At 50.0% G+C, this 20058-nt stretch overlaps 5 protein-coding genes across 6 annotated transcripts in view; 2 read left to right on the plus strand and 3 right to left on the minus strand.

The window, feature by feature from the left end:
• Positions 1 to 19532, plus strand: part of LOC6601895 (neurobeachin-like protein 1) — a 31962-nt gene extending 12430 nt beyond the window's left edge. For both annotated transcript variants that reach the window (XM_026993577.1, XM_026993578.1), the window contains 11 exons: positions 11571 to 11714; positions 11773 to 12160; positions 12222 to 12390; positions 12459 to 12583; positions 12644 to 12951; positions 13010 to 13290; positions 13357 to 13708; positions 13767 to 14235; positions 14311 to 14425; positions 17336 to 17513; positions 18205 to 19532. In XM_026993577.1, coding sequence (XP_026849378.1) covers positions 11571 to 11714; positions 11773 to 12160; positions 12222 to 12390; positions 12459 to 12583; positions 12644 to 12951; positions 13010 to 13290; positions 13357 to 13708; positions 13767 to 14235; positions 14311 to 14425; positions 17336 to 17513; positions 18205 to 18370 — 2695 coding nt within the window. In that variant the 3' untranslated portion in view covers positions 18371 to 19532. The remainder of the gene's footprint in view (positions 1 to 11570; positions 11715 to 11772; positions 12161 to 12221; positions 12391 to 12458; positions 12584 to 12643; positions 12952 to 13009; positions 13291 to 13356; positions 13709 to 13766; positions 14236 to 14310; positions 14426 to 17335; positions 17514 to 18204) is intronic.
• LOC6601897 (cuticle protein 7) lies at positions 2221 to 3351 on the minus strand. Its single transcript, XM_026993580.1, has 2 exons — positions 3109 to 3351; positions 2221 to 3043 (listed from the first exon to the last, which is right to left on the minus strand). Exons 1-2 carry the CDS (start codon positions 3349 to 3351, stop codon positions 2639 to 2641), a joined length of 648 nt encoding a protein of 215 aa, XP_026849381.1. The 3' UTR covers positions 2221 to 2638.
• On the minus strand, positions 5583 to 6012 carry LOC113566715 (cuticle protein 21). Its single transcript, XM_026993581.1, has 2 exons — positions 5998 to 6012; positions 5583 to 5941 (listed from the first exon to the last, which is right to left on the minus strand). The coding sequence occupies exons 1-2, from the start codon at positions 6010 to 6012 to the stop codon at positions 5612 to 5614; spliced, it is 345 nt and encodes a 114-aa protein (XP_026849382.1). The 3' UTR covers positions 5583 to 5611.
• On the minus strand, positions 6441 to 7383 carry LOC113566707 (larval cuticle protein A2B). The gene is made up of 2 exons (XM_026993521.1): positions 7372 to 7383; positions 6441 to 7307 (listed from the first exon to the last, which is right to left on the minus strand). Exons 1-2 carry the CDS (start codon positions 7381 to 7383, stop codon positions 6744 to 6746), a joined length of 576 nt encoding a protein of 191 aa, XP_026849322.1. The 3' UTR covers positions 6441 to 6743.
• LOC6601898 (larval cuticle protein A3A) lies at positions 10376 to 11398 on the plus strand. The gene is made up of 2 exons (XM_002026911.2): positions 10376 to 10563; positions 10624 to 11398. Exons 1-2 carry the CDS (start codon positions 10549 to 10551, stop codon positions 11323 to 11325), a joined length of 717 nt encoding a protein of 238 aa, XP_002026947.1. The 5' UTR covers positions 10376 to 10548; the 3' UTR covers positions 11326 to 11398.
• Positions 19533 to 20058: the final 526 nt, after the last annotated feature.

Here is a 20058-nt window from a genome sequence, read left to right on the forward strand (position 1 = left end):
ACTCGTCTAAGTACTATTATACACGAGTATACGATTATATATATACACACTCGTACACATGTATATATATATATATATATATATATATTTAGGTACTCTAACACACAGTGGCATTCGCGCTTTTGTGTTAATTTCACTTTGAAATGCAAACAAATCCGTCTCAATCATCAGCGGCTGAGGCAGAGGCAGAGACAGACCCAGGCTAGACCCCAGTCCCGTACCCAATGATCATCAACACTCTCGGTTGGTGGCAGCCCGCACCGCAATACGTTTAGTAGGTTGCTGCCGGAACAATGGGTGAAATCCATCAAAACAATGCCACAAATCCACGCTAATACTGTTATGGACTGTTATATTTGGAAACTTGAGCTGAAAATCTGATTAAAAATTAAATTAAATGCTTGAGAGTCGTCAGGAATTATAATCTCTAGATGAACACTAGAAATTGAAGATAATGCACCCGAAGAAAAAATCCGTGAAATCAAAATAAAGTGTGTCCCTTACATTTTGATATTAACATGAAAATCTAATGATTCATTTATATTTTATATTTCGATTAAATGTGGGTAGTGTTTAAAAGACTTTTTAAATATTGTATAATCTATAAAATCTTATATTGAGATTAAGTCTGTAATATATAGGAATATTTCAGAACTGGAGTTGTTTGATCTTTGAGTAAAAGTTGTCTCACTTCTCCATAGTTTTGTGTGTTTGTGCCCATTGTGGCATCTTTTCACCGCTGCACCTCGCACCTGCCCATTGTCTTACACTTTCGCCCATGCCTCCGCCTCCAGCGCCCATGCCGTGCTGCGATTAACATTTCAATTTAATTTTATTAAATCATCAACGGTGTTTAATGTCGAATGCAACAAAGGCCCCGTCGCATTATGCAACTGCAAATGTAACGAAAATTCATTATGCGATCCATAAATTTTGAGCCAAAACAAATATGCACATCGGTCTATGATTGGGTGCGGCGCACCATACCACCATTCCACCAGGCCCCCATACCACCATGCCCCATGCAGATGAGATCCGATATCTGATATCCAACATCTAGTGTTTAATTGGAGGTCAGCTCTCCGATAGATCCGAGATCGGGCTTATCCCCGTCCATTCAATTAGAGAACGCTACGCAGGCGAGGCAAATGGCAATCAAAATTCAAGTTTGTCCATTGTGGCCGGCTGCCAATTACTCGATCGGATCGATTGCCAATCGCAGAGTTCTCTGAGCCCATAAATCTCACTTTAGACCACTTTGCATTGACGAATGAATTACGCAGTTTGGCCGGTCGGGGGTTTCTGTATTCTTTCTGAGTGCGGTGCATTTGTGTCTCGCTGGGTAGGTGCGTGGCTCGGACCTTGAGCGATTCACTTACGATTCACTTGAGTAGCAGCAGCAGCAGCAGCAGCAGCACCAGAGATAGACCTGCTTCTAAGGTCGCCACGCTCACGGGCAATAGCAAAAAGCAGCTGCAGTCGCTATATTCAATCGATCTAAATCAGCTTGGACTCGGACTCGGACTCGAAATCCAGCCTCAAGTCTTATTGCCACTATCTTTGCTCTGATTACACGGATTAGTGTTTATTGGTCCCATTACCAACGCTATAATTTCAGTAGATGCCTCTAATTTTCGTCAAAGTACTTAACCATTTCTGATCCCGACTAATAAGAGGTTTAGCTTTAAGATTAGAGCGCTTAGATTAGAGCTGTACTTCGTAGCGGTGGACAGGCTTTTCGCATTGGGGAACAGTCCACCAACAACAATAAGAGGCTTTATCAGCAAATCAAAGTTGAGCTTTAATGACCTGAATCATGCACACGACATGTACGACATGTTTGTGATTTGTTTTTACTGTTCTCGGGCGTTCTCTTTTGAAGCATTCACTTCAATTTACCAGGTCATGTGGTAGAGATGTTAGCAGTTGTCTTTGGAGATGATAGATTCTTAGAAGACAATGAGACGATTATCTTTATGAATTCTCTGAGGTTAAAGGAGAAGTCACTGTGCTATGCTTGAACCGTTATCCAAAGTCAAATGTCTTTCTTCGATCTCAATTCAAACTCCTAAGAGAGTAATCCAACAACTTTGTGGCTTTCCATTTGCATAGTTTCGGCTCATTTTATTGCAATCTAATTTAGTTTCTCGCTCGGCATGCTCTACAACACTCGTGGTAGACTCTGTACCACAGGCTTCTCCGATTAAATGAGAATAAGAATAATTATTGAATGTTTTGGGGTCTTATAGAGTGTTTTTATCGCGGTCAAACAGCCTTAAGATTAAGAAGACAAGAAACATAAATGAAAGATCTCGAGAATGTGTGAGTGTAGATGAGGGGACGCCGAAACCGGATCCGAAGCCGAGTCCGGAGTCTGCAAATCCGGAATCTGTAAGCTGGAAACTGGAATCCGGAATCCTGATCCGTGCGCCGGTGAATTCGTATGTACATATTCCGATATATCGCTTTCATTTCAACTAATACTACTACTATCGACTACGATCGGGCCGTGACCCCCAGCCCTTGCGGGTCCATGGGTCAAGGGGTCACGTGGAGGAGAGGTTTGTCGCGATGTGTCCGTCTAGGGTTTCGGCGAGGGGTCGGCAAGTGCTGATCGTCGGCTGATCGGTTCGTTGACTTAGTGATAGCCCAAGGGCGACAGAGCGGGCAGGGCCAGCTTGGGCAGTGCCGGGCCATAGGCAGGACCCAGAGCATGGCCGTATGCGGGAGCCAGGCCATGGCCGTAGGCGGGAGCCAGAGCATGTCCATAGGCCGGGGCCAGAGCTGGACCGTAGGCGGGCAACTTGGCCACCAGAGGAGCGGCGTGCAGGAGTGGTGCCGGTGCCAAGACCTTGGCCACGGGGGCCACAGCCTTCACCACAGCTCCCTCGCGATGGACGACAGCATTGAATCCGTGGACGGGATCGGCGGTGTACTCCACAATGCGGCGGGTTCCGTCGGCCTCGATGAGGGAATAGGCGCCCTGGACCACATCGCCGCTGCGGGACTCCTGCTGGCTCTTCACGTCCCCAGTGGATTGATCCTGGAAAGGAAATATAGCAGTGCGGATTAGGACCAGAAACGGATCTCCCGGAGGGCTGCACTCACATGAACATCGTAGCTGAAGCTGTACTGTGGATTGGGATCGTATGGCTCCGGGGCAGCCACCTTGGCAATGCCCACCTTGGCCAGGGCGGGGTACACCGGTGCGGCCAGCTTGGGCAGCAGTGCCGGTCCGCCCAGTCCAGGATACGATGGGTACGCTGGGTAGCCGAGGCCAGGACCCGGCACCACAACGGCCATGGCAGCGGCCACCAGGGCGCTCAATACAAGGATCACTTTTTGTGCCATTCTTTTCGGAGTTTTGGAGAACTGCTGGAAGCTGAAAGCTGGATGCTGGAGTGCTGCTGCTTGGCTGACAAATGAATTCACTCTGTGGTTCTGTAGCCGCTCGACAATTGCTTTTTATAGGCCTACCAGAGACGAGAGACCCGGACCCAGACCCAAGCCCAAATATCCACAAGCAAATCTGCCACAAATGCAGCAGCAGCAGCAGCAGCAGCAGGGGCAGCAGCAGCGGCCGCCGCCTGCAACAAATATTTATGCAAAAAGCGCAAAAACAACAACCGCGACAACTAAAAAGTGCGCACGGCGCATGCGTGCCTCAGCCTCCAGCCCCAAGCCCCCAGCCCCCGGCCCCATGCCCCATGCCCATGCCTCTCTGTCTATGAGAAATAGTTGGATCAATCGCATAGTCGTAAAGCCCAACAAGCGGCGACAAATATAAAATAATTCATTTTTCGCTGCCCCTGGCTGCTGGGAGGGAGGAGGGTTGAGCGGAGATGAGAGGAGAGGGAGGAGTGGGAGCAGGAGACGCCGGTCGGTCGGTCGGTCAACAGCGTTCACGCATGTCTGGGCGGGAGGACGGTGCTGGACAGCGCCCAAAACTGGCTCTGGTGGTGCCTCCTGTTGCTGCTGCTGCTGGTGCTGCTGCTCTGCGTCGTGACAAAAAAGTTCAATTCGAAAGCAATCTTTTTCGGGGCGGCGACCGTTTGGCCCGGCAACCGGGTGGCCGGACGGCATCAGGTGTGTGGCTGGCTGGCTGGCTGGCTGGCCATAAGATTGGGGCAACGCAGAGCAGCAGAGCGACGCACGCACCCAGCCAGCAGTCGGCAGCCAGCAGTCGGCAGTCGATTGTTGAAAGGTGTGTTGCTGCAGTTACGGCAGCCCGCAGCCTTCGAAACTGGCACAGCCGCTGCTGCGCCGCGCCCACCAAAATCCCACCGCCGCCAGACTGCCCCAGACTCCACAATGCACGCGGCAGCAACAGCAACAACAGCAACAATGCAACAATTTTGTTTGTGTTCTGTTTTCGGGCTATACGCATACGCATACGCCGAGAAGTCTCCATGTTTTTCGCTTTTTCCATTGGGACAATTTTGCCCATTATCACTAATTTTCAACGCGTTCAACGGCGAGGCTTGTTAGGCGTCGCAGTCGCTGCCACAGTCGCTGCCACAGTCGCTGCCACAGCCGATGCCACAGTCGACGCTAGCTGCAACATCTATGGACATGGTCGGGTTTGCGTAATCCGAAATTGCATCTCGTGCCGATTTGTATACCCTTCAAGAGGGTCAAATAGGTTTCTTCTAATTCTACAAATCGCACTAACGAATGTACCTACCGAATGAGCCTCTAGACGATGCCTCCAGAAAAGTGGAAGAGACAGTCCGCACAATAATTCTGCACAACTACTACACAGAAAAAGGAATTTTTGGATACTCTCGCCTGGCGGATCCTCAAACTTCTTTCATAGGAGATCCCCATTATCATAATTGTAGAGCGTCCTTGAGTGTTTCCTTTGTTGTATAAGGAAAATGCTCTCAAAGGATGAATGATCTATCGAATCCATAAAGGATAAAGCGTATTCGAGTGTCGGCTAGCCCCCCAAAAGTTACGTTGTGATCGAGCAGCTTTCATGCATTTTGCACTTTCAATTAAACTATTGAATAATTTGAGTGCGTGTCGAGCGGGCGAGTGAATGTATTTCGAGTGGTGGAAGAGTTCTTTTGGGTGTGTGTGGAACCGCACGGCCAGCGGATTAGCCCAAAATATTGGTTTCTCCCCGTCTTTTGTGGGGGGATCAGCTTTCGATCGTTCAATCTTTCGATTTCTGTTGCGTGGGAACTGGTTCGATTCGAGCCCTGATCTTAATTGTGGGAGAGGTTTCCTATGATCCTATGGATCTTGGTTCCATTTCACGTTTCTACGTGCGAGTATGTTCTAGCAAAATGAGCAGCAATTTACCTTGAGCTTAGCTCATTGATAAAATTACCATAAATACTATATAGAAACTAGAACTTGACTTTAATCCGTGTGCAAATGAGCAGTGTTTTACTCGATGGATGAATACCCATGAAAACAGCTGATGTTTAAGATAGAGATAGATATTTAATAAAAAAAAATCTCTTTGGCTTACAAAGTTGATGTATGGATGTATGATATAGGACTTTGCTTTGGAGCTTTGGAACCTTGGAACTACGGACGGACAATAATTTATGTACAATCTAGGAATTCAGCTGCAGCAGTAACGGGAGGAGTGCTCAGTGCTCTAGCCCAGGAGCGGGGCTGCCAGGGGAGCGGGCAACACAGGACGTGGCACTGGACCCCGCTGCACCACCGCGTTGAAGCCATTGATGGGGTCGGCGGTGTAAAAGACGGTGCGCAGGGAGCCGTCGGCATCGACCACCGAGTAGGATCCCTTGACCACATCGCCGTCGCGCACCTCCTGCTGGCTCTTGCTGTCCCCGGTGATGGCGTCCTGCACGTTGTAGGCGAAGGCGTACTGCGGATGGGGATCCACCTCCGTGTTGATTGGAGCTCCCACCGGGAGCAGGCCACACTCGATGGCGGCAAAAAGAGCGCAGCAGATGAGTGTGATCTAGGCGGGAAGTGGGATTAGCCGGGCACTCTTTTGAACTCTTTTCACGGACTCACCTTGAACAGGGCCATGGCGATGCTTGCTGCTGGATTGCTGGATTGCTGGATTGGATCGGTGTGGTGGAGGCTTGACAACGCTGTCTGGACTGTGGCTGGGTGCCCATGGATCGGGGTTTTAAAGGGCCACCGGCTGCTCTCTTCGATGACATGCGTCGTGTGGCAACCGTTGCCAAAAACTGAACCCACCGAATGGGCCACTGACGTAAGGGCCATGTCTGGAATGGAGCGTCGTGAGGTTTCCCCACAAATAGAAACGTGCCGACTCGACTTGCACAATGTTGCTACCGCTATCGACTCCTCCAATATGAATTGTGATAATTGTGGATACTGTGGGCAGTACGTGATCGGCATTCAAGAGCGCCCGGACCTGCCCCAATAGATGGCCAGATGGAATGGAACACTTTGGAGTTGTTTTTTTGTACCGAAACTTTTATTCAGTAAATGCAGAAACTAATTCACTAAGTGGTTGGCCCATGGCCGTTCCCCAGATCCCCAGAAAAGGGTATCCCCTATATACATGTGTGTAGTCTGTGGTGTCGAGTGATCAGTAGAGTGATCAGGCTCGGGATCGGGAAGAGGGTCAACAGATGAGCTGGACAACAGCAGGCACGTTCATGGGTTTCAGCGGTGGCAGAGTAGGGTAGTGGAGAGTGGTGTTAATCGGTGTATTAGAACTACTTAACAACGGTCCTGGGCCAGAGGGTGGCAGAGAGTTCGTCATGCTCCTCGTGGGGCTCCTCCGCCTAGTAGTGTCCGCCCAGGCTGAGGCCGGGACCGGAGGCGTATCCAATCTTGGTGACGGCCGGCACGGCGGCTACGGCCAGGACGGGCTTGGCGATCGCCACGCCCTTCTTCTCGACGACCGCATTGAAGCCGTTGACCTTGTCGGCGGTGTAGGTGACCTTGCGGATGGTGCCGTCGGGCTCGGCCAGGGAGTAGCTGCCATGGACCACTCCGTTAACGAGCGTCTCCTCCTGCTGCTTGGAGTCGCCGGTTTTGTGATCGGTCACGCCGTACGAGAAGCTGTACTGTGGATTGGGATCGTAGGGCTCCGCCACAGCCACCTTGGCCACGGCCACGGGGGCAGCCAGCAGCTTGGGAGCTGCATACGAGATGGCTGGAGCCGCATAGGAGATGGCCGGGGCGGCCAGCAGCTTGGGAGCGGCATACGAGATGGCAGGAGCTGCATACGACACGGCCGGAGCTGCATACGATACGGCCGGAGCTGCATACGAGATGGAGGAGCCATAGGGATCGATGGGAATGGCCACTGCGACGGACAGGGCGAGGCCGAGAACGAGCAAGGTCTGTGGAGGAGAGGAATCAGTGGAGGAGCAGTGGCTTGGCATCGAGCTGATCCTGGAGGCTTACCTGGGCGAACATTGTGAAGGATGTGAATGCGGTTGTGGTGGCTGTGCCTGTGGCTGCTGCTGCTGCTGCTGGGAGCTCCTTGTGTCTGCTCTGCAAGAACTCAGATCGAGTGTGAGATGCATTTTCCGCGATCTCTTCAGTTTTATATTCGACTCGCGGACTGGCCACTGGCCACTGGCCACTGGCCACTGGCCCCTGGCCCCCGTCTCCGTCACCGTCTCCTGCTCCGCCACAGCAGAGACTCAAAACTGGACAATCTAATGGGCAGAGTGACAATTGCGTCTCATTTGGTGGCTGCATTTGCAGCGATCTCGATCTGGATCTCGATCTCGATCTTGCACCCCAGACTTGCACTCATCTGTGTGTGATCGGTGGCTATTTCGTGTTTCTGGTGCGGATTTCATCATGACTGCTAAAATTTTCTCAATGGAATAGCTCCCAGGCACACACCACACCACACCACTCACTGTCCACTCCACTCCACTCCACTCCACTCCGGCGACAGACCAGACCAGATCAGGCCATAACCATAATGTCTGTTCAAGAGCGCCGCTCCAAGCAGCGGCTGGGAGCACTCAGAGCACTCTGAGTAGCTCTGAGCGATCGGAGACTCGTTTTCCGCTGCCCAATCTGGTTTCGTTTTTTTCGGTGAATTCTCACTGAATTCTCCAGCGAGCCGCCTAGGCCTGAGCCTGTGCCTGCGCCTGTGCCTGTGCCTGTGCCTGAGCCTAAGCCGAACTTTGTCTGATGTAATAGCTGCCTCATATTGAGGCAGTTGCAGTTGCAAAAACAAACAACATAAAAAAAAAGATCATTCACAGTGGTGCGGCAGGCCACTCGTTTAATTAGAAATCGAAAATGGAAAATGGAAGAACTTTGTCGATGGAGCAATTACGCACTCGCACACGTACCCACCCGGAGCCGAAAATAAATCCAGCCAAAGGAATGCCATAATCGAGTATTCCAACAGAAAAGATACCCACTATTTCGATTAGGAATTCAGAATAAACGAAAGGCCATTTCGGACAATGAGACCTTATTTTCTATGAATGGCATACTGAATGGGGAATCCCATCGATCAGGCCTAAAATTTGATAATTTAACATTCTGGCAAAAGAAGACGTCTTTGGTCGAATTTGTAGCCGATTATTTGTTAAAGTAAACGTAAAGTTCTCTTGTTGTCTAGGGTCTCGTCAAAGAGCCGAAATACCAACGATCCGATCAAGCCTCATTGCGGACTGTCACTGGAAAGCAATGAAACCCTAGAGAACATTTTGAAGGATTTTCTTTTAAGTACAGACTCTCAATGGAGAAGAGAATAGATAGAGAATGATGATTAAGAAATATATTTAATCCAAATTTATTTGAAATATGATCAAATATTTTCATATTAGCGTCACTTTCTTTTTGCAATTTCCACTCTCGAATCGAATCTATTGGTATAAATTTGAAAATATATGTATTTAAAGCTCAATCAATCCCTCTCTTGATCCACAAACAACAAATATACCCTTCTACCACAAGAAAAGCCTGTAGCTGAGACACTCATTTGCACTCAAACGCACACGCGCCCACATGCCACAGAGCCCAGAGCTCAGCGCTTACGTTGCTTACGTTGCTGACGCTGCTGGCCAAGTCGAGAGCCACTTAGCCAACGTAATTGCCTCGATCGGGCCAAAAAGCCAAGCTGCAGGCATTTTGGAAGCTTTAACCGCAGCGACCTTGCCCACAATTGGCACCACAGCGGCAGCAAAGTGGCAACGTCTGGCTACTGGTGCGAGTGCGAGTGCGAGTGCGAGTACTCGTACTCGTACTATTTCATCTACTTTTAATTAATTCTCTTCTCGGGGGAAGATTGAGCAAGGAACTGCATTTATGGCAGTAGAGCATTCCATTCGCTTTGGTCCGAATTGGATGTGTTTTAGCCTCGTTTCCGGTGGCGACAATCTACGCCGACAACCGTTAGCTCGGAGAGTAAGGTGGCTGTCCTCTCGCTCTCTCTCTCTCTCTCTCTCTCTCTCTCTCTCTGAACACGCTCCGAAACGAATCCGGAGCCAACAAGTCGCAAGGTCGTTGGTTGCACTTAGCAAAAGAGTCACGCACTCGGAGCCATCCGCCAGTTACAGCATGGAATCGATGGAGAATCTCTAAGCAGTGGCTGGGTATGGGACATCGTGTATCCCAGAGCCAGAAATTGGAGAAGGGAATACGTGGTGCTCGCCGTAGATTGATCTGCTTTGTAGATCTGAGTGATCTGCCACGGAATAGAGGCCACATAATTGTTGATGGTTCTGATATTCCCGCAAATATGCAGACGTTTTGGGCAACACTTTGACCCAGTTGTCGCGTGTCCCAGGTGAAACCAGACCCTTGGGTGAAAAGACCTTATTATGTACAAGGTGTTTCTCATTAGCATTTCCAATTGAAGCCCCATCGAATGGACATTAAAACTTTCCAATTCGTGGGCGAGTCCGTCCAATGCCACCACCCAAATCGAATCGAATCGAATCGCATCGAAACCAATTCCGAGGACGAACGCTGCAGGAGAACCAGGAAGGACACAGCGATTTCCACCTGCCATATTGAACCATTTTTCGAGTTCAAAGTGATTTTGGGTGTTAAAGATTGAAATTAAAGCACTGCCATTGGATGGATGGATAGATGGAGCCCACCCTGCATGACAATTAACGCAGAAACCGCAGCCAGCACAGAAGCATAATCAAGTCGCATTCACTTTCAATCCAGTCAACAGAGCCCGGTCCGAATGCCCGGTCAGAGCAAGGTAAAAATCGAAAAACAGACCCGCAAATAAAAATGAAAACTTGAAGCGGCAAATGGCAAGTGGCAGGCAGTCAACAGAAGACATAAGACGACTGGAAATTGGTCTACGTGCCGAGAATTTGGATCATAGGCAGACGCGGCCAAAAGCCAAGGAGGAAGAGACGCAAGGAGATTTCGGTTGGGCACAATGGGGGCCCCCACCCCCCCTCCATACGCAATTGGTACGTACGCACGGCTCCCAACAGCTGAGCGACGAATGCAAATTTCGCACGCGAATGGATCGCGAATGGATCTCCGCAGCGTATAAAAGTCGGCGTTTTTTTGGTCAGGGCATGTCAGTTCATTTTTGATAACCGACGGTGACAATCGCACAAAAACCCCCACCCAAGCCGCACAATGAATCCTCTGACGGTAAGTGCGCCCAGGCCCGGACTCATGGGAGCCTCACGCTGATTCTTCGTCATCTTTTAGGTCGTAGCAGTCCTCTCCTCGATGGCCCTCTCGGCTCAGGCTGGTCTGGTGGCTCCTCTGGGCGGCCCCCTGGCGGCAGCTCCTTTCGGTGCACCACTGGCCTACACCTCGCCTCTGGGCGCCTCGCCATACTTTGCCCCGGCCGCCTACTCGGCTCCTCTGGGCTACTCCGCCCCTCTGGTGGCCAGGAACTATGCCGCTGCTCCCCTAGCTGGTCCCTTCGCTGCACCATTCGCTGCTCCAGTTGCTGCGGCTCCTCTGGCCGCCCCAGTGGCTGCTCCAGTGCTAGCCAAGAACGTGGTCGCTGCTCCTCTTGCCGCTCCAGTTGCCGCTCCTCTGGCTGCTCCCGTGGCCGCTCCCATTGCCACCGAGATTGTGGACGCCCATCCACAGTACAGGTTCGCCTACGATGTCCAGGATAATCTGACTGGTGACTCAAAGACCCAGGAGGAGACCCGTGATGGCGATGTCGTGCGTGGCTCCTACTCCCTGATCGAGCCCGACGGTTCCCGTCGCATCGTCACCTACTACGCCGACGACATCAACGGATTCAACGCCGTGGTGCAGAAGGATGTGCCCGTTGCCGTGGCCCCCGTGGCACCAGTTCTGGCGAAGACCATTGCCGCTCCCGTTGCCCCCGTGGTGGCTGCTGCCCCAGCTCCGGTGTTCGCCAAGACCCTGGCCGCACCCATCGTTGTCTGAGGACCTCCTGCAATTCGACAAAGGACTTTCATCTGTACATATTCGATTAATCATTGTCGTGCTCTAAAATGACTTTCATCGCAACCCAACAATAAAAGAAACTCCAAAACACTTTTGTGATTCCAAAAAACTGCTGTCTTTTGTCCTAGTCTTTGATAGGATCCGCCGTCTCTTCTCGCACTCCTCTGATAAACTGATGAAATTTCTCTGACTGGGGTCCTAAAATTCATTCATTTTTCTTTTAGGGACGTGGGCGAGGAGTTCTGGAAGCTGTCGCCCCACGAGAATGTGGCACGCATGCGCCTGAAGCTGGAGCCTCAGCTGTACCCCAACAAGCATGAGAATGCGGCCAACCTCAGGGACAATGCCACCAGTGCCTACGACGCCAAGTAAGCCCATTTGTCCGGTCCAGCCAAGAACTGCATTTGACTGATCGTTTCCACACAGGGAAATATCGGAGTTCGATTCGACCATCAAGAATGCGGTGGTGCGCGACTTCCTGGCCGACGACGAGAGCTCCCAGCTGGAGGAGGAGCTGCGGCAGCTCATCGACTCGCAGTCGCAGCAGGATGTGGCCCTGGAGAAGCTGGTCATGTCGCAGGACTGTGAGCTTATCACCCTGATGACCAAGGTCAAGGGGCGCATCGAGGTCAACCAGAGCGTGTTCACCTTCGTGGACCTGAGCCCGCCCACTGAGGATGGGTCCAAGCACGACTTCAGGTTCTCCACCAACAAAATACGCGAGGTCCATCTGCGGAAGTACAATCTGCGTCGGAGTGCGCTGGAGATCTTCCTGGTGGACCAGACCAGCTACTTCCTCAACTTCACAACGAAGGTGGGTCACGCCCCTAGAGAGTTCTTCCTTTCCTAATCCGTGCTTCTTTTTCGCAAAACAGACTCGTAACAAGGTCTTCACCAAAATCGTGGGTCTTCCGCTACCGAATATACTGTACGGCTCGGGTCGCTCGCCAGCGGAGCTGCTGAGAGCCTCGGGCCTCACCCAGCGCTGGATCAATCGGGAGATATCCAACTTTGAGTACCTGATGTACCTAAACACCATCGCTGGTAGAACTCGAACTCCATCCTTAATGAGATAGCTCTGATTAAAGTGCCACTCCTGTTCTCATTTGCAGGCCGCTCGTACAACGACCTTAGTCAGTATCCCGTTTTCCCCTGGATCCTCGCCGACTACTCTAGTGATGTGCTGGATCTGACGGATCCGAAATCATTCCGAGACTTGTCCAAGCCCATTGGATGTGTAAGTGTTGAATGATTCATAAATGAAAACGCATTAAATCATAAGCATTGTCCGTGACAGATTAACCCTAAGAACGAGGCTGAGGTGCGCAGCAAATACGATTCCTTTGAAGACCCGTCGGGTGCCATACCAAAGTTCCACTATGGAACCCACTACTCCAACTCGGCCGGAGTACTGCACTATCTACTGAGAGTGGAGCCCTTCACCTCGCTGCACATCGAGCTGCAGAGCGGCCGCTTCGATGTGGCCGATCGACAATTCCACTCGATACCGCAGACCTGGAAGCTGCTGATGGACAATCCGAACGACGTCAAGGAGCTGATACCCGAGTTCTTTTACTTCCCCGAGTTCCTGAAGAACATGAACAAGTACATATCGAGTCCATGGACTCTTCCCAATTCAGAACTAATGGACCCATTCCCACAGATTCGATTTGGGACACTTGCAAATAACCAAAGAAAAGGTGGACGATGTCATTCTGCCCGCTTGGGCGACCACCCCAGAGGAATTCATTGCCATTCACCGCCGGGCGCTGGAGTCCGAGTATGTCAGCCAGCATCTGCACCATTGGATCGACCTGATCTTTGGCTACAAACAGAAGGGACCCAAGGCAGCGGAGGCCCTGAACGTCTTCTACTATTGCTCCTACGAGGGGGCCGTGGATCTGGACAAGATTACCAACCAAGTGGAGCGGGAGGCCGTAGAGGGTTAGTGTCTCTAGCTATGAACTGCCATCGAAAACCTTGCTCACCGTCCTCTCTTTTTCCCGCCAGGCATGATCAACAACTTTGGCCAGGTGCCGTCACAGCTGCTGCGAGAGCCGCATCCGCGTCGCCTCACCCAGGATGAGACGGCCATGAAGCTGGTACGCGCCGAGCTGCGCCGGCCCGACCTTACACAGTTCCTGGACAAAGTGGTCCAGTACTACTGCGAGCTGTCCACGCCCAAGGACCCCATTGCGTATCTCAGCTCGCCGCGGAGTCCGCCGCGTTCCTTCCTGCAGCTGAGTCCCGATGTGCTGGTCAGCGTGTCCAAGTCCACGATTCTAGGCTGCAACTCGTGGCTGTCCTACGACAAGGACCAGGGTTTCCTGCTGGAAATCGATGCTACCACAACCAATCTCAAGTAAATCCTTCCTCTGGCACTGGGATTGTATCTTTAATCGAATTGAATCGAATTTCAGAAATCGCAAGCGGGTCTTTGGGCCCTTCCACTCCTCTCAGCCACCGCACTCGCAGCTCTTCGCCGTGAGCACCGATGGCAAGCTCCTCTATGCGGGCGGCATTTGGGACAACGCCCTGCGGGTGTACAATCTGAACAAGGGCAAGACGGTGGCCTCGGTGACCCGCCACCTCGACATTATCACCTGCATAGCGCTGGACAATTGTGGCTCCTACTTGGTCACCGGCTCCCGTGACTGCACCTGCATTGTGTGGAGCATCCAGCAGTCGAACCAGCAGGGCGGTGGCGGACAGTCTAGCAGCATTCCGGTGCATGCCCTCACGGGACAGTCCCACCTGCAGGCGATCACCCAGGTGAATACGCAGAACAGCTACTCCCCCAAGCCGCTCACCGTGCTCTATGGCCACGACGATGCCATCTCCAGTGTGGCCATCTATACGGAGCTGGACCTTGTGGTCTCCGGGTCGCTGGTAAGCCTCAGCCTCTAAGTCACTGACAAATCGGAGCAGTCAGCCTCTGAACATCGTCCGTCGTTTGTTTTCCAGGATGGCACCGTCAACGTGTATACCCTGCAGGAGGGACAGTTTGTGAGGACCCTAAAGCCAATCGGGTGCACAGAGTCGTGTGTGCAAATCTCATTTGTCACGCTATCATATCACGGTGAGTTCAAGATGGTAATTACCAGTTATCCATCCATCTGTCTGCGCCGAAAAGTAGGCAACAATTTGCACCGAATCAATTGGGAACACTTTTAGACTGTAGCATGCATTTGGGGACCGTTACTCATTGACTAAACGCTTACTATTGTCTGATTAGTGCGGATTTATGCTACAGGATGATCCTTGCCTCCCTGCCATCAAAGTGTATTATGTATCGGAAAGAACCCGTGATCCAAACACCCTTTGGGTGCACCCAAACACCGATTCTCTTTCTCGCACTCTTCTCTTTGCCGTTTACTCATTGTACGCCGTAATCACAGTCCTCTGCGGTTGACAAAGCACTCACGTGCCACGTCCAATTATGTTTGAGGAGCGGGCAATCAAACAATTTAATCAGCACCAAGCTGGCCCTCTCCGTTATCGTCAATTGCCACATACTCAGTGCATATATAAAAGAAGCGGCGAGAATCACGTGATTGTGTGGCCATGTGCCCCTCACAGTGCCTGTACAAAATGTGTGTCCGACCCATGCACCACTGCTCTTCTCTGCCCTGCTCTGGTACGATCTGCTCTGCTTTGGCGGGTATCTGTATCTTATCACGGGGTGCAGCGGCGTACTGGGGGGTGCAGGCCGGGCATTAATCCAAATTCAAGCATGCTTAAACAATGTGAGATGAGATCGTAAAGTAGACAAACCCCCCTGGCAAGGTTAGAAGTTTGTCAGCCCACGAAATGTATGCCTCGCTCGGTATTTCCCACCATTCCTCATAGCAACTGTCCAAGGTGCGTACAATTTTGAATCCGGTTTATAGATGGAATATTTTGTTGTTGTTGCTGCTTTTGGTTTGTTATGTTTTAATTCCCTCACCGTTAGGACATGTCATGTCTGATAACGCAGCTGGTATTTTTTTACTAGCAATTGGCACTTGGGGCCCTGTTTGTTTTGATTCTTAGTACAGTTCCATATAGAAGATTGAAGATTGGCATATCAAAAGGGTGGGCACCAGTTTCAATGGGCCTATAATTGGTCTAATAAAAAGAAAATTAAGATTAAGTTTGAGCATTACCGGCGGAAATTCCCGAAAATCCGCAGGCTGCAAATACGCTACGGAATTCCCCAAAGAGTTTCTTCGGCGAAGTCCCCATTTACATTTCCTGTATATGGATGTATGTATATTGAATAGGTCTGAAGCATTGAATTATATATTCACATATCAGATTTGAAATGCCTTGGCCTTGCCTTCAATGTGCGAAATGCTACGTCAATCGGGCGCCAGCCAACTCGTTTATTGAATTCTTCAAATATTCAGCCATATAGATTTCAGAATCCACTCGATCCTCTTGCAATCGGCTTGGACTTTTGAGTTTGATATAACACTGCCATATAACTCTTCACACATGTGCAGCATGTGTTCTTTGGTGGACTACACTGCTGCAGGCGGAGGGTGGCAGGCAGATCTCCTTATCGAGGAAATTCTATACTTGAGATTATCAATTCGCAACATCCGGCAGCGAGTTCAGTTCAGAATTATTCAAATCGAGTCGAAAACGTCATTCAACCCAACTGAGTTTCCAGGCCACATTATGGGTCTTTAATTGCGTTCTTGTCGAGCTCCAATCAATTACATCGCCCCTAATGAAAGACCCCACCGCCTGTGCTTCCCCACTGCCCCACCGCCGCACCGCGACACGCCTCCATCTCCCTGCGATCCATTGATTGCCTATCAGCAACAGCCACCAACGAATATACATATTCCAAGCCGAACATGCATACACATATTCTCCTCCACATCCACATCCACATCCACCCATCCGTCCCGTCCGTCCAATCCATCCAATCGGTTCTGCTGGCATTAACATTAACCCAAACGACGCGTCGTTAATGGAATCAAAGCAGAGACGAACGAGCCCGCCACGAACGAATCGCGTCACAGTCACACGACCCGTCAGCCGACCGTCTGTCCCTCCGTTTTGACAGCCCCCGTATCCACTCGGTCTCCTCCCCTCCTCACTGTCGCTCCTCACTCTCCACTCGTCTTGCCCCGCTTGTCTTGTGCGTAGTCAGAGTGCGGCGGCAGTGTCGGCGATTCATTCAGTTTTTAGATTCGAGAGTCTTATTAAATAGTTGTAGTAAATTCTGACAAGAGACCCTAATAAAGATCAAGATATACATAAGTACCAACATATACATATGTGTCTGCGTGTCTGTGTCTGTGTGTGTGTGTGAGATCGAGAACTTTTGAATGAATTTCAAGATTGGCAAGAACCACCCAGACCAGATCGGACACGGTTATTTCTAGTTAGATCTGAGTCGGTCACATATGTATGCACTATTAGGAAGTTCATTCAGATCCAATCTAGAGAATTGAGCATAGTCTTCCTTCTGCTCGAACGAGTTCTTCTCGGGTCTGGCATTGGCACACAGACACGACCCACACTCCGCACACTCCCCCAGAGATAACAGCAACTACGCATTGCACGCAAGAGAGATGGCGGGAGGGAGCCACATTTGTGGTGTATGGTGTGTGGTGTGTGGTGTGCGGTGTGCGGTGTGTGGCGTGGAGCAGTATGTCGCCATGTCATAATCTTTGCGGACGATGCGATGACAGGTTATCTGACGCACACACACACACACACACACACACACACACGCACCGGACTATTGGTCGCGTCTATTGATATTTCCACTGCGTAGATAGATGAAACGAAACACGAAACACGCCCTGCCCCACATTCCGCAATCTGTACGCTTTGCCCCGCTCGCTTCGGTTTTGCATCGATAAGATCAAAGAATGTGCTATAGATTACCAGCTTACCCCCCACATACCATACCATACCATACCATATCATTCAAGACGCGATATAACACAATTATCAACTTTGATTCTCTATATTCTCCCCGCTCCCGTAGGTCACATCGCCTTTAGCGCCCTGGACGACACCTCGCACTCGGTGCATGTGTACAGCATCAATGGATCCAGTCTCGGATCGAAGTACGTTTCGGGACGGGTTACGGGACTGGCCTGTGCCTCCGATTACCTGGTTGTGGCCGATGATGCCGGCGACATAACCATGAGCAGATTGCATGGGTAAGCCAAAAAACAACGATATTATACCCATATTCCCAAGGGTCTAATAGCTCTAGAAGTGGCATATACATATAAGTTATCTTTCATCGTGTCATGCTATCCAGTTTGAGCCCGAGTCGAGCTGTTGTTCTTTTCACTATTCTCGAGCATTCTGTTAGGCAGCCGAGCCTAGCAATCGGCTTACTCTAACAGCAGACAGCTTTGAATAGTTTCATTGCCCCCAGCTTTAATAGTGCCATAGCGATGAGCCTTAATGGTGTCATAGACCCCAGCTACAATAGTGTCATAGTAATCGGATGGGCACCGACTTTCGTTGAGACTGAGAGATGCAGACAGATAAAGTTCTAGACTAAATTTATTATACCTTCTCCAAGGCTAAAATGAAACCATTTAGATTTTTTAAATAAAAACTATTTCAAATTGCGGCTCTTCTGAGAAATATTTTACAAAAATACATACAACGAAGACCATTTCTGAGAATTGAAAAGAACGACGCTATAACGCCATGGTCAATCTTTCGACTGTAAAATACCCGCTACTCAGATATATTCATTTGGCTTGTTTAAAGGAAAACTCCCACAGTGAAATCTTCCGATCTCCGTCGAAATTTAAACGCTATACTATAATCTACGAATCCAACACCGTCTAGACTTAGATGCTCATTGCTTATTGTTTTCTTTCTCGACAACAGGTTGAAGCCCGTGTTCGACATTCCCCTGCATGTGCCCATCCAGACGGTGGTGGTCACACCGGGTAACACCCACATCCTGGCACCGCTACGCGATGGACGCCTGGCAGTGATCGCCGTACAGCTACCATCCGGCGGAAACAAGAAGCATTCCGTGCTCAACGTCTAACGTAAGAAGGAGGAGGAGCACAATCTTATGAACCACCCCCAAAGCACTTCGTTTGGGGCTCTACGAAATTCCAGAACTTTGCTCTTAACCTAGATTAATTTGTCGCCGTCTTCTTTTTGTGACTCTGCAGTTTTCCGTTTCCACTTTGATTCCAACTAACCCTAGGCTTAATAAGTGTATCGTATATTGTGATTTGAGTGATTGTCTGAATTTCCTTGCTGTTTTGTACGTGATGTGCCAAAAACACACTGATAACTGACAAATGTGTCCTCAGAAATTCCCCATCAGTTGACTAGAGTTAAGCACAAGTAATCGATCGATTGCATTCCCGGAATTCCCACTGACACACGCGTTTCTTTTAGCAATATTCTTCGCCACCTGTATTTCTGTATGTTATATGTTAGCAGACAGGTGTCTGTCCGTCGCGTCGCGTCAAATCGATTCGGAGACGTGCCTTGTGCTGTCCGGCTGCGTCCTGGGAGCCACTAGGGCCCCGTGATCGATGGCACACTCTTCAATTAGCGTTGACGAAAATCTGAATAAATCATCAATCATTCGGCTAGCCCCTCGCATGAATGTCGTGGGTCCGGGCCAGGCACGGCGAGATCTGAATGTGGAGGAAGACGGAGACGGAGACGGAGATGGAGATGGAGAGGGATCTGAGGGAGCTGGCGAGCGAAACTGGTTGTCGGCAAAGGCGGCGCACTTGGCAAACTACTCAATGACTCACGAGCGACTTTCAAATTGGCCCAAAAAATAAAAAAGACCAAAAAAAAAAGTTTGCCCGGCAACAGACCAGGCGCTTAATGCCACCGCCATCGGCACGACATCCAGCTGCTCGACTGATCAAGAGAAACACTTTCGTTGCCGCTGTCGTTCCCATTCTCATTTCCCCCTGATCGATTGCCTGCAGACCGTACCAAAAATAGAGCCCAAGAGAAGATCTTTGTCGGCGGTGGGAATGATCACGATCACATGCCCAGCCAATCATTAACCGAAACATTTCAAATTGAAAGTATTATCATTGTACAATTAGAGTCCGTCCACGAGATCACACCATACACACCACACGCACGCCGCAAACACCATCCATCCATCCATCCATCGCAATTTGGAGACAATACTGCAAAAAAGTTTGCCAAAAACAGAACAGAACAATAACAAACCGATGATGGATCTGATTCCTCAGCAATATTCTCTTCTGCCTTTGATCGTTCAGGCTGCTGATGGCATATTGCCAGCGATGGTGAAATTACGAGTAGAGTACCATTTTGGGGTGGTTTAAAAGGAACACAACCCTTGTGCAGACCGACGCTTGAATGTGAAATTCCAAAGAAATGTGACAATATCAGAGCAGATTGATTTTGATTTGATTTAATTTGATAAATTTTACTCGTGTATACTTATACGTATACTCGTATACTTATTCATAGTATAGTGATGCCCATCGCTTAAGCGCACAATCGGGACTTGAGATTAGGCCCCTCGTATACGTATGACCCCAAATTGAAACACATCCTAAACTGAAATGATCGCCGGGTGGCCGCAAGCTGAAGGTCATCCGAAAGAACAATCTATCAATATTTTACTCCAGCAATTTAGTCAGTCGTATCATCTGTGTACGTAAGATCTGTTCGGCTCGGTTCGGTTCAGTTCAGTTCGGATTGAGATCGAGATCGAGATCGTTA

Source organism: Drosophila persimilis, unplaced genomic scaffold (assembly GCF_003286085.1).
Source record: "Drosophila persimilis strain 14011-0111.01,24,50 unplaced genomic scaffold, DperRS2 tig00000856-arrow-arrow-pilon, whole genome shotgun sequence".
Classification (NCBI taxonomy): domain Eukaryota; kingdom Metazoa; phylum Arthropoda; class Insecta; order Diptera; family Drosophilidae; genus Drosophila; species Drosophila persimilis.